General features: G+C 40.2%; 1 protein-coding gene across 1 annotated transcript in view; it reads right to left on the bottom strand.

Moving 5' to 3' along the window:
• Nucleotides 1-6,626, bottom strand: part of LOC131475237 (hemicentin-1-like) — a 32,802-nt gene extending 26,176 nt beyond the window's left edge. The window contains exons 1-6 of the mRNA XM_058653212.1: nucleotides 6,398-6,626; nucleotides 5,366-5,641; nucleotides 4,158-4,481; nucleotides 3,779-3,997; nucleotides 2,266-2,490; nucleotides 1,913-2,176 (exon numbers count right to left, since the gene is read on the bottom strand). Coding sequence (XP_058509195.1) covers nucleotides 1,913-2,176; nucleotides 2,266-2,490; nucleotides 3,779-3,997; nucleotides 4,158-4,481; nucleotides 5,366-5,641; nucleotides 6,398-6,455 — 1,366 coding nt within the window. The 5' untranslated portion in view covers nucleotides 6,456-6,626. The remainder of the gene's footprint in view (nucleotides 1-1,912; nucleotides 2,177-2,265; nucleotides 2,491-3,778; nucleotides 3,998-4,157; nucleotides 4,482-5,365; nucleotides 5,642-6,397) is intronic.
• Nucleotides 6,627-16,377: the final 9,751 nt, after the last annotated feature.

Below are 16,377 nucleotides of genomic sequence, written 5' to 3'. Positions count from 1 at the left end.
GGGAGAAAAAGAAAAACTCAGGAAGGATATACCCCTCCCAGAGGAAACTGCACTTGCTCTGCCGGACATTCTTTGTGCTGAAAGTCACTGTGATAAAATGCGTCACATTTGAAACCAAACTAATTTCCACAAATATGTATTACATGGCTGCAATGAATGATCATTTTCTTGATGAATCAATTTGTTTGGGTGAGTGCCATTTCCGGAAACTATAAAATATCGTCTTTCGGGAATGTCCTGTGTCGCCAACAAACCCAAGATATTGCAATTTTTTTCTGATTTCTTTGATATATATATATATATACATATACATATGTATGTATATATGGAGAGAGAGAGAGGGGATGTACGATTTGGCAGATACAACTACTGTGTTTTGATTTCTACTTCAATATTGATATCACAAAATATTAACTCATGTTTTTTTTAAATTACATTTTTATATATTGGTATAGAAATAGAATGACAAAAAAACTGTTAAAGTGTGATTTGCTTGTTTTATCACTCAGCCATAACATAGAGCAAACAAAACAGTTATTTTAAATACTTAAAACAGTTCAGTGGCAGATTTATAACTCATTAATCTGCATTATTGCACACAAAACTCCTTCCCAAACATGTTTTCTTCATGTTTCAGGATAAGTCTTTAAACAGTAGATTCCCCACAAAGAAATCACAATGAGGACTAATATTCAGCACAACAGTCCCAAAACAGTCACGATTTTCCACTTCTGTTAATACAATTACTTCCATTGAAACCTTATTTTGTGCCACAATATGAATGTGACTCATGTAGTTTGGACTTCCCAGTTTTCCCATCCGTGTTATTTTTAACACCACATTGTTCACACAGCCTCCATAAAAACACACTATAATAACCTAATGGAGCCATTTTAAATTTAAGTACACACACACACACACATAAAAACCCGCAGACACAACTTACTCGACAGCGACAGCAGCTTCAACGTCAAAACGACCGCAGCCACGCGAACACATTTTATGTCCCTCATTGGAAAAAACATTGTTTTTAAAGCGGGTTTATTTGCTGTATTCTCCTCGACTGTCGAGACAGTTGGTCCCGTTACACTCCAGCGCTGCTGCTGCTCCGTTAGTTCACTTTTAGGGCAAAGCTAAAAGTTCTGTTATGGCTGCACGCGCCGACCCCGCCCCCGGCGTTACGTCACCCACCGGACCGGAGAAGAAACCGGTGGGAGGAATGGGGGCAAGTCTCCAACACAAAGCCCGTCCAGCCAAAAGCACCAAATTAAAGAGGAAAAAACACGTTTTCGAGGCCAGGTGTGTAGAATGAAGAGTCTTTCCTTGATAAAAATGTTATTGTAATGTTGGAATAATAAGAAAAAGAGATTCAACAACTAATTTATAGCCAACTGCTAAACTAAACTAGCAAACATGATTAACTATCAAGTCTTGTAAAAGGTACCTTAAAGGGATACTTGAGTAAAAGTACAGAAAAGCAGAAAAATGACTTTGGTAGAAGTTGAAGTTACTTAAGTAAAAGTCTAAGCATCAAAAGTAATCAAGTTTTAGAAGTACAAGTATTTAAAAACCAAAAAAAATCCATCGTAGCTCTCGACTGGAATATTGTGGGTTCAATTCCTCGCTCTGCTAGTCTCTATGTTTCACTGAGCAAGACACACAACCCCATTTTGCAGCATGTGAATGAGTGAATGGCAAAACTGTAGTGTAAAGCAGCTCAAGACTAGAAAAGCACTATATAACGACCACTATCAACTCTTCTTCTTCTGATTTTATATAGTAGTAACGAGTAACAAAGACAGTTAGGGAAAATGTAGTGGAGTAAAAGTACACAATTAAGTCTAGTGATACATAATCATAACATACAACCAATTCTGATAAGGTGGTGAAACTGATTATATTTTGACTTTACCTTTTACTGTGACTTTGACTGTTTTAGTCACAGCTCCTCTCTCATTCCACGCCTTACATATGTAGTCGCCCATGTTGCTTGCGGTAGCATTGTGGATGTGCAGGAGGGACACCCCGTCAACATTTTCCTCCATCACATTGGCCACCTCGAAATAAATCCAGGTGTAATTTGATCGTGGGTTTCCCATGGAAGAGCATTTTAGCGACACATTTAAGCCAATCTCCACTTCAGAGTCTTCGAGCTCAAGTATCTGTGACGGTGCGTCTAATCAAACCAGAGAAAACGCAAATGAGCTAGTGTAATATGCTGAATGAAAAATATAATAGTAATAGATTTCCATGGATATAACTTACATTGGATGATAATATCCACTGTGGCGTTGACAAGTGAAGAGGAACTAGCGATGACCGTGTACTGCCCAGCGTCATTTCTTGTCAGGGTCGGTGGAAGTACCACCTCCTCTCCATCTTTGAACCACTGCATTATCGGAATAGGAAAGCCAACAGCAGTGCAGTTCGGTTTGTCAAAAGTGTTCTCGATTGCAGTGTAAGTGACGGGACAAGTTAACTCTGGTCCATCTGCAAGAAAAACAAACAAACATACAGCATGATGATTTTAAATTTGGACTCACACTGTCAACTATATCTGCAGTGCTAACCCAAAATGATGATTATTTCACATCAGCCTATCCTCTGCTTTGTTTGGAAGAAGATGGTGACGGTGATGAGGGAATTTCCAGAATGAGGCTTTATGTTTGAGCAGCAACTCATTAGCATTAATGGTATGTCCAATTGCGGCGGAGCATGGAAAGAATCATACAGCACTTGTATGCAACTTAGTACATACAAAATGAGTCATCTAAGATCTCAAAGTAGATTCAAGGACACAACAACCTCTAAAATCCAGCAGGAATTGGTTTGCGTATTATTAAATTGTATAAGTGCACGTATACAACTGTAATATATCTGCTCCTGGTCTCTCTCTTCTGGCTCTACCTCACCTCCCTCGAGGGTTTACGTTTGCCGGCTTTTGGTCGGTGTCACATGAATTTGGCCATAATGTCCAGTGGATTAAAAAAAAAGCCAAATAATTTAATCAATGAATAAGTATTAAATATTCAGATATCTATCAGATATGCTAACAAGCAAATCTAACAATAATATAATTTCTTTAAAATTTATTTTTTTTATTTTATCTTGTAGTTTTGTGTCATCATGTGGTCATGTGACAGCTCCGGGTAATGCGCACATCAGCTTGATGACGAACTTCTGTTCATTCTGTTTCTGTTTCTGTTATTAGAGCTAATGTTTACAACGTCTTCTCTGTTTTTTGGTGTAATCTTACAGCACAACTTACAGTCCTGACATATTTTATATTTCCTGAAAAGATGCCGGGAACTTTTTGAAAACGACAAAAAAATTAGATCGTTTATGTTTAGTGCCATTTATGTTTGGACTGTATGTTCGGCATTAAATATGCATGGCCGGAATTTTGAAATGTTACCGGCCACATGGGCCGTCAAAAGTATTTTCTAGTATAAACTCTCCCTCCCTCTTATCCTTTATCTCCCCTTCCTCTCCTCTGTCCCCCATTTTTCCTTTCACCCCAACCTGTCTAGGCAGATGGTCTGATTCTGTCAGACAGAATGAGATTTCTTCCAGTTAAAAGAAAGTTTTTTCTCTCCACTGATGCCTACTGCTTGCTCGTTGTGTGAACAGTTGGGTTTCTCTGCTCTCTGTAATATTGTAAAAGTTTTTGCCTTACTATTACTACAGTGCCTTGCAACAATCTATGTTGTTATTTGGCGCTATACAAATAAATTTAAATTAAATTGTTAGAATCTGTGCAAATGAAGGTGACACTCACACTGCACCGATATCTGGATTTCCTCTGTCACTGATGTAAAGCCCATAGCTTTGACAACAAGCTGTCCTGTGTCCTCCCTGCTCAAAGGGACACTCATGTTTTTCGGGTGTCCATCTTTCCACCATGTGAGTGTGGGGGTTGGGTTTCCAGTCGCATTACAAAGGTCAAATGTGTCCCCTTCCACTGTGTTGAGAACAGAGCAAAAAAGGTCTGGTCCATCTGCAGAAGAAAGGAAACAAAAAACATGCAATATCACCAACCCAGTATTTTAATTTTATTTATCAGAAAACGAGCAACTGAGAGACAAAACTTATTCAACTTACTTATAGTATAATAGCAGTACTTATTATACTCACAAATTACTACACAAGATACTTACAGAAAACTGTGATCTTTATCTCTTGTGATGATGCATTCAGTTTTGGTCCTTCTGGCCCCAGGTCCATATGTGCCTCACATCTGACTGAGACTCCGTTGTCTCGTCTTGTTGAGTTAAGTTTGTAGACAGACGACAGGTTCGCTGGTCCCTTTTGTGGCACATCAAAAGTCTCTTCAGAGGTCAGTGTATCTCCTTTGTACCATCTGACAGTGACACTGTTAGCCGGCGCTACATCCTTAATGACACATGTGAAGCCGTACTCCTTGTTTTCTTCCATCGAATCAGCTGAATGATTAGTGAGAATGTCGATGTTTTCTGGGAATGCTGGAGGAAAAGGATAAATGTTATAAGACGTGGTCAGAGAGTATTTCTGAATGGGTATTGAGAACGTGTGCTAATGCTGCGTTCCATTTATATCAGATGTAAAGAACAGAGAGTTAACTTTCTGAGTTGGAAGTCTGAGTTGAGTTGGAGTTCCTTTAACATTAACTCAGGAATTCAGAATTCCAACTACAATTCCTATGCACAATAAGTCAGTGTCACGATTTGATTTTTGAATTTAAGGTCTTTTTTTCTCTCTCTTTTAGCACAGACAGGTCTGCCATTTTTTAGACTTGTCTTGTTTAGTATAGGATCATTGGTTTTAATGTCGTGTCATTTAATTATTTTTTTTTTATTCCCATTTTGGTTGTCCACATGGTGTCACGAGTGGCATAATGTCCGCATTTGTTTGCAATGTACCACACTAAGGCTTAATCACTTTTTATGCAGCCAGCAGGATCGCCCCCTGGAGGCTATTCCCTATGATTTCACTCACCAATTGACTTCACAGAGGAAAGTGGAAAATGTCCTTTTTTTATGACCTGTGGTCCGGATGGGCAAAAACTGAGACGTTTAGAAACAATAATACAGTCAACCACTTTAACTTCCTGATCGGTTCTTATTAACCACAACCCAACCACAGCCGTTTCTTGCTTTATGCGGACTATACAAATCCATAGGGCCCCCTAAGCACATTCCTAGTTAGATGTGATATCAACATGTACGCAAATGACTTCATAAATGGAGCTAAATAAGATCAACGGATGAAGCTAGAGTAACAATAAGTATCTGTGTCGATAGGCAGTACCGTTTGAAGTATCGGTATCAATAAAAGTCCTAACAATACCCATCCCTACCTCAATCTGTGCCAAGTAAAGAAGACTTACAATAAAGGACAACCTCTGCTGACTTGAAGCACATATTGAATGTTGAATGTTGTGATGGGGCTATGAAGCAGTACGGTGAGATGTCCCAGAGCGTGAGGTTCTTCACAGTCCAGGTCAGATGGTTGACCTTCTCTGAGTTTCTGCCACCTAGTGGAGCCTCCCATCCGATCCCATCGGAGTGGGTCTCTGATGTGCTGCAGTTCACTGACACAGAGTCTCCATATCTCACCGCGACTCTGGAGGGGCTCAACTCAACAGGACAGGAGGAATGTGCACCTACAAACATGGCAGAGCAAGCTCACATTTTTTATAACTGCAGACTTTCTGACTTCTCTATAAGAAAGGTTATTGGCCGTTATTACATTATCGGTTGCTACACACCTGTGTGTCAAAAACTCATTTTTAGTTTTGAACACACTCACTGTGTTTTCCCTAGGTAATAATATAACAGTCATACGTTAACTAATGCAAATGTAATAGTCATAGTATTAACGGCTCCAGTCTGAGTGTGGGGGTACATCAAATCTGTTGTTATATAACCTCCTCATAAGACATGCAGTGAATAATTTTCAGCCATAACAACAGTATACAAAATAATACAACAGAATATATTAATCTTTAGTGCATGTTCACAGTACAAAAGATATCAATGCAAAATGTATAAAATAGAAATGTATACATTACATATTTATTTATTTATTTATTAATTATTCACTGTAAAAACTACACGCACAGCAGCATTTAGTGCAGTTATGGCTCTTGGGTCAATGATAAAAGCAGTAAAAGTGTAACAGTGTCATTCTGAGGGAATAACAAGTCACAAGAAAAGGTAAAGAAAACTTCATTCACATTAGAGTAGATCGTTATATGATCCTTCTGCTTAAAACTTAGCTGCGCATCTTTGCCCTGATGTCTATCATCAGTATTGTTAGTGTTGATATTCGTTTCTCTGTATATTATTATCGTTATTAATGGTGACATATTATAAGCTCTACGACACACAGACATTTCAGCGGATAAAGTGCCGCCTACCTGTCACAGTGAGAATGAGCCCCACGAAGAGTCGAACAAATGATGCACTGTTACTCATTTGTTTGCAACAATGTCCCTCCTGTCGTTTATTCCAGCACGGCTCGACACGACACAACACGACACGACACGGCACGGCGCGGCTCCCCTGTAGCCTCTGGTTTGCGATTGTGAGGCGTTAAACTGGTGAGGTACGTGTGGGGAAGAGAGAGAGAAAAAGAGAAAGAGGAATCAACTCACGAGCCGGTGCGCTCTCTCTCTCTCTCTCTCTCTCTCTCGCTCTCTCTCTCTCTCGCTCTCTCTCTCTCACACATACACACACACACACACATCCTGCCAAAAGCAACGGCGTCTCTTTTTTTGCACCTGTAACTGTTGTAAGTGACGTCATTTAGAAAAAAAAAAATATAGATACATATATACGTGTATATATGTATATATATGTGTATGTGTGTATATATGTTTATATATGTATATATATGTATGTGTGTATATATGTATATATATATATATATATATGCTACATATATGATATTAAAATGATCAGTTTGTTATGGTGTGATGTGTTTTGACCGCTTTAGTCTAGATTTAGGTTAAATATAGACATTTTTATAGGGTACATCTTCATTGGTGTAGAAACTATTGCTCTCTCTATATTATTATAAGTGACAGATGTTATGATTAGGATCACTTGTCTATGCAGATGAGCTGGAGTGAGTGTGTACTTTTGGTGTAACAAAAAAAAATCTTTGGTGTACTGTATGAATTGACGATCGCTGTATTATCTCTCGTCGTACTTTAACATGAATAATTGTATACTTTAGTTGGTTAATTCCGGGTTTTGTTATTGTGTTTGCATTGCAGGTTTACAACCTAACTAAAAACTAACTAATTAAGACTGTTGTTAGGCTAGTGTAGCTGTGGCAGTCAGGCTAACTAGTGTGTGAATGTTTATTGTGTGTGTTATATCCGCCGTACTTGTTCAGATAACCCTTCCAGAGGGGAGTTTATTAAGCTATAGTAGGTAGTTTAGTAAAAGTCTGGACAATCAGCATGGCTTTATGTGTGAGTTTGAGCTTAACCCAAATATGTTCCCATTAAATTTTGGTTTAATGTAACAAAAAACACTATCAGACTAAGTTCTTACACATTTAATCCAGATTATGGATTTGGTGGCAATTTAAACATATCATGGTTCATAAAGAAAGCCACTTCCATGTTTCTTCAATGCCTGCAGTCTAATGGCTAATTTTTTTCTTTACATTCTTTTCCATTAGTGATACAACCTGGTACGGGGGTGCTCTGGTGAGGCTCCAGGCGAGCTGTTACACATCCTAACAGATCAGGATGTGTAATAGCTATAAACATGTCAATGTAAACATTTCAGATGCCTGTATGTGAAACACAGGTGACAAAAGCTGTTCTGTGTCCTCTGTGCTCATGTTTTCTCTATGAATTCTGGTGCAGGTCATAATAATCATAGACTGTGAGTCACTATGATACGATATTATCACGATATTTAAGTCACGATACGATATTGTTGCGATGTCGCAGTATTCTGATTATTTGCAAAATCCTATTGCGATGTACTCACACAACGGTGATATTGGTATCATCCAGGGGACTGAAAATCCACAAAAAGAAAAATCGATACTTAAAAAAGCAAAAATATCGCAATATTTCACTGTAACGATTTTATTAGTCAAGGTCCTGTTTTGAAATCACCTGCAACCAAGCTCCTATTGGACGATACTCACTGTCAATCACACTGTTGTCCACGCATTATGCGCCGTGAACTTTGTTTGTGTTCCATTTGTCATCGGAAGTCGGAATTCTCTAATCAGATTAGGTAAACTGGAGCAACCTCGACAACCTTGTGTGAAATTAGTAACACAATTCTTATATTTAAAGGTGACATAGAATGCTTGTATCACACATATATGTTAGTTATGGAGGTCTACTTACATATATTAACTGGTTTTCATGGTTAAAAACCTCCTAGTCGCTGAAAACGAGCCGATTAAAATATCTCCTCACTGACGCTCTCGTCAGCCGCGCTGTTTCAGACCAAAACCACACCCCCAGAACGTGGACTGTGTTGTGATTGGCCAGCCAACGAGAGCTTTCCCACTGTCCTGTGATTGGCCAGGTACCTGGAAGTGACGTCATAGATAGGCCAGCTCTCAGATACACAGCTCCCCCTCTGGCACGGTGGATGCTCTGCATCTCAGCAGCTACAACCAGAGTAGTTCTTCTTCTTCTGCGGTTGAATGTACGCAACCGGATGTGCCCGGACTAGTGCCCGCACCAGGAGGTGCTACGGTGGTGAGAGGAGTGGTGAGGATTTCTGATGACGACATCAAATTAAGGCAGTGCCGATCCGCTTCGCAGAGCCCAGGAAAACAATACAACACTATTTTCTCAGCAGTGGCTGAACTGTTTGTTCTGAAACTTTAGGGTTTCATAAACGAGGTAATGACGCAGATACACACACAAACGCAGCGTTAATTGGAGCTATGTGGCCTTTAAGCCCATTTTATTGCAAATTTGACTCAAATGTACAGGTGCACGTTTGTTTCCATCACTGCATCACTTGTTTACAACCATAAATTGTATATATATGTAAAAAAAAAACACAAGAGCAAAACCATTAGAGTAGGGAACAGATTTGGTGACATGGATGTTGTCAAGTTTTCTCAGTCCCTCGTCCTCACAGCTGTGGAAAAGTGTTTAGTATTCATGCCGATGGGAGACTTCATTATGCCCACACTATGAGGTCACCAGCGCAGTTCTCACCCACACACACACATTTACAGACAGAGTGTGTGTGTTTACAGCTCTCCAAGCACGATTCAGACAGAAAACCAAACTAGACAACATCTTTTAAAAATCCCTCCTTGTTCAGTCTTTCATGTGGACGGGTATATTAACACTGTGTGTGTGTGTGTGTGTGTGTGTGTGTGTGTGTCGCTTTGTGGGCACATTTTGGCTGGTCTTCACATCTTTAAAGGGCTTTTGGGGGGTTAAGGCTTGGTTTTAGGGTTTGGGTTAGGTTTGGGGTTCAAGTTTTGGTTAAGTTAAGGGTTAGGGTTAGAGTTAGGGTTAGGCCCTTAGTTGTGATGGTTATGGTTCAAGTTCCTTTGCCACCTATGGTGGCAGCTCACCTACTCAGCTCGCTTGGAACCTTGCCAGAGCAAGTATTAAATAAAGTACCAGGTACTATCGCTAGTGGAAACGCAAAATAACCGTGCCGTGCCAAAGCAAGGTGGAGTTGAGCCGGTGGAAACACGCCATTAGGGTAAGGGGCTAGGGAATCCATTATGGTCTACAAGGGGTCCTCTCTAAAAATGCTGTACAAGAATTAAGTGTGTACTTGTGTTTGTTATCAAAAGACCAAATACCTGGTCCAAATGAGGCAGAAGCTCATTTCTCAGGAACTGGTTAAATTTAGGGCTAATATTTAAATTGTGTGTAGGTTAAAGTTAGGGGTAGACATCATTAAAAGGGTAGCTGTGTGTGTGTGTGTGTAGTGGTTTATAGCTGAGATAATGCAATTGAGAACACTGACAATAAACAGGCACACACAGCAAGTTGCCTCTAATCCAGCTGGGGTCAAAGGTCACTTGAACAGATCATCAGATGGGAGTAGGAGGAGAAAAAACCAGAAGACATGGGACCATAGGGAGGGTCTGCAACACAAACTGAGGTGCTTGAGTCAAGAAAACAAGCATTGAGATTCCAGTCGTGGCGCTGAAACACTCCCTGTCTTTAAAAATAAAAAAAATAAAAAACAGGCATCGCATTCACGGCTGTTCGCTCGGAGGACTTTTCACACAACGTGAGTGAGGTCAGCATCTCATAGCATTGTGGCAAGTGAAACAAGTGAAACATTCAGCACTTCCTGTTGATGCAGCTTAAAAAACCACTTCCTGATCATTTAGATAACATTACACATAAACATGTGAGAACACAAGCAAGTCTTCATAGTGGAAAACAAATGTTTTTCAATCTTTTGAACAATGCCGGTTCCTTTTCTTGCAGTATAGTAATGGCATATTTCCACCGGCTCTACTCGCCTCGCCATGGCACGGCATGGCACGGTTAAGTTGCATCTCCACTACAATAAAAAGTACCTACTCGACGTAGGCGGAGTCATCGCTGCACGGCTGCGTGAAACTGCGGTGAATTCGTTTTATATGCGCAACACACACACAGACACACAAACGAGTGACTAGTGACTTTACACCAGACTCCTGGTAATTGGAGATTAACCCACGTCTTTAGGATTGTTAAGTAGTTTTAAGTGATCTACAGTTTGGCACTGTTTGGCTTGATTTCTGTCCACACGTCACCGGAGAACAGACTCCTACTCCACAGACTACAGCGGCAGGGCCCTAGATAAACATGTGTCCGTTCTCTTAAAAAGACTCATTAATCTCACCACAATAGTTTATTAAAAAATCTCTGTTTGCTTCTGAGCTGGTTCATTTTTACATGAGCTGTATGCTAACTTCGCTGGCGCGAGCTAACGCACTGTTGCTAGCCAACCACCCACTCTTGTGTGTTGTGTATGCCTAGCTAATTACATAACTTAACTATAATACTCTGATAAGAACAAAGCAATGCAGCAGCGTGTGGAAATACCCCTGTCACTGTAAAGAAACAGGAAAAAGAGCAGTAACAAAGAAAATGAGAAAAGATTAAGCGAACCACAGAAATCTCATGAAAACAGCCCAAAAATGTGTATTGTCAGTAATCAGAGTTGGCTGTTTGTGTTCTTTGAGCATGTGCCAGGATACCAGAACACTGAGTGGGAGGATGAGAATGTGAGTGAATGAGCTCTCAGCACAAATAAACAACTCAGAGGATCTCAGGGACACAGGTGGCCAACTAATGAGGAAACATCGTGGCAGGGCCACCTCCAGGAAGTTTCGGTGGCACTGGTGCCCAAATACTCAATCCAAACCAGGAATTAAACCCACAGACACTTTCTGATGACTCAGGCAAGAGACAAGAGTCCCCCCCTCCATGATTACAGGTCTATTTTAGTCTATTCACACATTAACATTACATAAAACAACAGTTTATTTGCAGAATACTAAAACCTAATGGAGAAAAATGGTAATTTGACTATGTAGTTAAAAACTTTAAATCATAAATTGTGAAGGACATGCAAAAAATGATCAAACACAATAAAATCGGGGATGCAAGAGTCGGTAAAAAAATCGCCAAACCCTCTGCCATCACGTCGGCTACACTTGTTGCTGGACACATGTGGAAATCCTGGTCTACTGTGAGGGACAAGAACTTCAGTTATCTACAGGCTTTGACCTGAAGATGAAAGACTAAAAGATGTGATTCTATGTAAAGGACTGAGCTCAGCTCTTGTACCATCCAGACTAATGACGTGTCAGGACGCTGATAAGGTGACCTTGTCCTTCCAGTGAGAAAAAAAAAACAGAAAAACAACACATCAGCTGTCGTATCCAGATGCTATTTCTCAAATTCTGTGTGGCGGATCAATGTTGAACCAGGGGATTTGCAAAAAAACATGAGGCACATTCACTTTGAAACAACATGAGCGTTATCCATTTACTGTAATGTGATCATGGAAAATGCATGAGTTGAACAGAGATGCCTCTGTGTTCAAATTCTTTGGGTCTCTGCTGACATTTGGAGCTTTTTTTCCCCCTTTATCTTGTGAAAGAGAAACGACAAGTAAAGCAGGGAGTGCAGAGAGAAAACTGCATGATAAGCAAAACAGTGTAGGCTTTAGTGTAATCCTCTTGTTTGAAAGAGGAATAACTACACATGTTTATGTGCATTTCACAATACAACAACTTGTATACCATAAAGGAATCCATATGTTTTTATATTCCCATGTGAGACCTCCCACTGCACAAACTCTTTCCAGAGTTAGCACTCGACATACCACATACCACATTGTTGAGTAAATCACAAAGTCCCTTGCCAGAGACCGCATGCTTCCCTTTGATCACCAAAATCAGAGCACAATTTATGTCAGGAATGCCTGTTTGTTTTTGGGAATAAAACATTTCAGATATTGCCTGTTTTTGCAAAACTCCTTTGAAAGGATCCCAGAAATTCTCTCATCATTCAGATGTCCACAAATCCAAACCTTTGTGTGACATTTTGGTATGACAGTGCACACATGACCTCAGTGGTTGGGCCCCAGGGGTGGAAAGTAACGAGTTACATTTACTCTCGTTACTGTAATTGAGTAGTTTTTTTGTGTACTTTTTTGAGTCACTTTTAAAATCAGTAATTTTACTTTTACTTAAGTACATATTGTTGGAAGTAATTTACTTCGCTACATTTGAAATAGCTTCCGTTACAAAGTAAAAAAAAAAACGTGTCTGCGTGCCAGTAAGTGTCCATCTGATTGGCTCTGGACAACTGCAGCGCCAGAAGGTCAGAAACGTCGAGACGTCGGTGCCACAGAGGAGCTAGCTCAAAGATGATGGAGACGGATGGGGACGAGTGTATCGATGGAGAAGGGTCGAATTCGGAACATAGAGACACGCACGGAGAAGGTGAGGCCAATCCCTGGCCATACTTAAAGGACTTCTTTGAGTTCAAGTCCGGGAATAACAACAATTTCATCATGCGATGTAAACTTTGTATGTCGAAAGAGACGCAGCTATCCACCTACAAAAACTCTGCTTCCAACCTGCACAAGCATGTACAGGTAAGATAACCTCACGTGAAGCTAAATAACGCTACATGCAATTAATCATGGATCCGTGAAAACACACAGAGCCGACGACTTTCACTTCAACTGAGTTTTGTTAACATGTATTTTCATATGTGGGATAATCTTGTTCTGCTTTTATGTCTTGATGAGCTAAAGACAGTTTCCTGTTGATTTTCTGTTCTTATACAGTGAGATGTGAATGAAAGCTCAGGCATGAATGAAGTCATGATTATTTTGTAAAATATAGATTTATTTGTGCAGTTCTTGATACATGTGTATCTCTGTACACCTGAATATGCGACAGGTGCGTCGGTGCAACTTGAAAACGATACTATTTCTGATTATTATTATATGTGCTGAGTCCTGAAAACCAGCTCCTGTTCAAACTAAATAGCAAGTTCATTGAATAATTAAAGAGGAACTGTAATCTGGATCTATCTGTGATCTACTGTATGTGTTTGCTTTAATAAAAAAGTGAGTTTGAGCTTTGTGTATGTTTTTGTACTTTTGTACCCCCCCCCCCACTCACCCAAAAGAAGTAACTAAGTACATTTTAAATTAGCTACTTCTTACTTTTACTTGAGTAGATTTTTACACCAGTACTTTTACTTTTACTTAAGTCAAATTTCATCAAGGTAACAGTACTTTTACTTGAGTAGATTTTTTTGGTACTCTTTCCACCCCTGTTGGGCCCCTGAGTTTATTAGGCTGTCCCATTTCCCTTGATTCCATTAATTTGCATTTGCATGAATTTGTATCCTTATGCATGTGAATAAACTGAAGCTATATTCCATTCTTTTATATTTGTTGTTGTTGACACAGAACAAAGAGGCAGGAGTGGCACCTGTTGTAGTCTTCTGCCACTGTAGCCCTTTGGCACCCTTCTCTTGGGGTTCCAGAGAAATGGTGGGGTATGATCAGGGTGGAGCTATACACCGGCTCATTCTCTCATGGTCATTCTCCTCTAACTCTATGACTGCTGAACTGCTGCTCGCTGGGTATTTTCTGTTCTTTGGACATTTCTCTGAAAAATCTAGAGGGGGCTGCGTGTGAAAACCCCAGTAGATCAGCAGTTTCTGAAAAACCTATGATTTCTTGAGGTCATTTCTTCACCTAAACTTCTGCAGATCCACATCTTCGGGCCTAAATGCAGAGAGTTGCTGCTTTGCCATTGGCTGACAAGTAGCTGAACACATGTACCCAATGAAGTTGCAGGCGCTTAGACTGTATGTATGTATTATTTATTAATCTATACATGAACACATCTTGGTTGAGCACCAATAACAAGAGTATAAACCTAGCTAGCATGTCCTTATGGGCCCCATAAGGCTCAGATTCTGTGGTTTCCATGGTGGCCCCACCTGTGTTTGCCCACTTCAAGCCCATGTCCACTTGGTACCCTTTCCAGGCTACCTGGGTACTAAGTCGGCATGGGCTGGTTACTAAGTTCCGTAGCATAGGCCCAACATAAGAAGCCCATGCAAACACGAGTGGGGCCACCATGGAAACCAAGGACAAACCCGCTTAGAACCCATATTGCTAGCCTGAATATAACCTCTATGGGGCCCACATGGACATGCTGCCTAGGAAAACAGACTTTTTAAGGTTGCAATTATTAAATAATATAAATCCTAAGCGATTATTGTGGTCCATAGAAAGTCAGGGGATCGGAAAGGTCCTAATAGTTCTTCTTGATTGTCTCTATGGTAACTTATGGCACTCTGTCCAACACATTTAAGAATGTTAATGCTGCACTGAGGAAAAAGGTTGGGTCAAGATTTCAAACATATCTTTGTGCCGATACATCATTTGACCTGACAGTAACTCATCCTAACAGATTCATCCTCTCACTGTGCCAAATGTTATTAGAATCCATTCAATGTTGATAGAGACATTTAACCCTGAACCAAAGCAATAGATAACAATGTTTTCCTTTGATTTGGCTGACTATTTTGTTTGTGCTGGAAAACCTCTGGCACAGTGTGAGGGAGCTTCCTGCCTCCACTCTGTATGTGACCTGTAAGACAGTTTGATCCATCACATGCTCTCCTCAGGATGTGGTCAGCAGGAAAGTGTAGTGTGCCATATTTCACAAATGTCATTTTGTCCTCTTATGCACTTCCATATTTTTGTAAAAAAAAAGAAAAAGAAAGAGGAAATTGCATTTCCCCTTAACATACACATCTCAAGACTTTAAGATGTGTGTCTGTTACTTGATTCTCTTTAGTTCTATTTCCTGAAATGAAGCAAACAATGGCAGAGGAGAGAATGTAAAGTGTGCATGCGGTGTGATATGCATGTTTCCAGTGCAAACAGGATGCAGACTCTCTTTGCGTCATCTCAGAAAGAACTGCAAACCACAAACAAGTGTGAGACGGAAGTGCAAGGATGTTGGCCATAAGTTGAACCAAAGTTGTAAGTGTTATTGGCGCTTTTAGTTAAGTTGAGGCTGAAGATAAAAGCAGGTAACTGAGTTATTGTTTCCAAAGGTCTCTGTTTTTTGGTCTAACACTGCTGGCACTGAAAAATGGAGCCAGCTTTTTAAATGTCTCCATTCAGGGGGCTCTATAACACCGGGGTTGTGTGAAAATGGGTATTTTTAAATGAAAACGGAAAAGTAACCCAAAGGAACAGAACTTTCTCTATCAGATAATTGTCTTTTTCGTTTGTAAAAAGTATTCTGTAAGCATGGCATTGTTTCCTATACACACTAAACCAGAGGTCTCAAAACTTGCAGCGTGCAAGCTTTATCTGAACAATCAACAGAAGAAGAAGAAGAAGAAGAACGAAAATGGGGACAGGAAATGCAGGTGTTTGAATCATTATAAGTATCTTGTCGGATGTCGGCAGGGAAAACCTGGGGTAACAATTCATAACGTGTTGTTTGAAAAGACATTGACACAAATCTAATACACACAAACCTGGAAACCTGGATACATCATGATCATCTTCACTACCACGTGACATCAGAGATAATCCATCACATTATTACCCACAGCTCAGAGTGATACTTGTTTCCAGAAGAAAAGCATTAACACAAAAGGATTCCGTCGCTGCTTCAGCCCTGCTCTTGTTCTAGGTTTTTATTTAAATTCCCCACACCTTTTCCTTTTGACTCAGTGCCGTCTTTCTCCCGTCCTCTTTCAAATGCAACAGCTCTCTTCAGCTGGAAATGAAGCGCCAGTGCTTTTACTGGCAGAGTGAGGCTGACGGCCTCCTTTCACACAGTCATGGCATTGTTTTGACATTGTTGTTTTCTGTACGGGGA

Source organism: Solea solea, chromosome 16 (assembly GCF_958295425.1).
Source record: "Solea solea chromosome 16, fSolSol10.1, whole genome shotgun sequence".
In the NCBI taxonomy this organism is placed as follows: domain Eukaryota; kingdom Metazoa; phylum Chordata; class Actinopteri; order Pleuronectiformes; family Soleidae; genus Solea; species Solea solea.
Note: the sequence above shows the minus strand (reverse complement) of the source record. Positions and strands in the feature narration are given on the sequence as shown.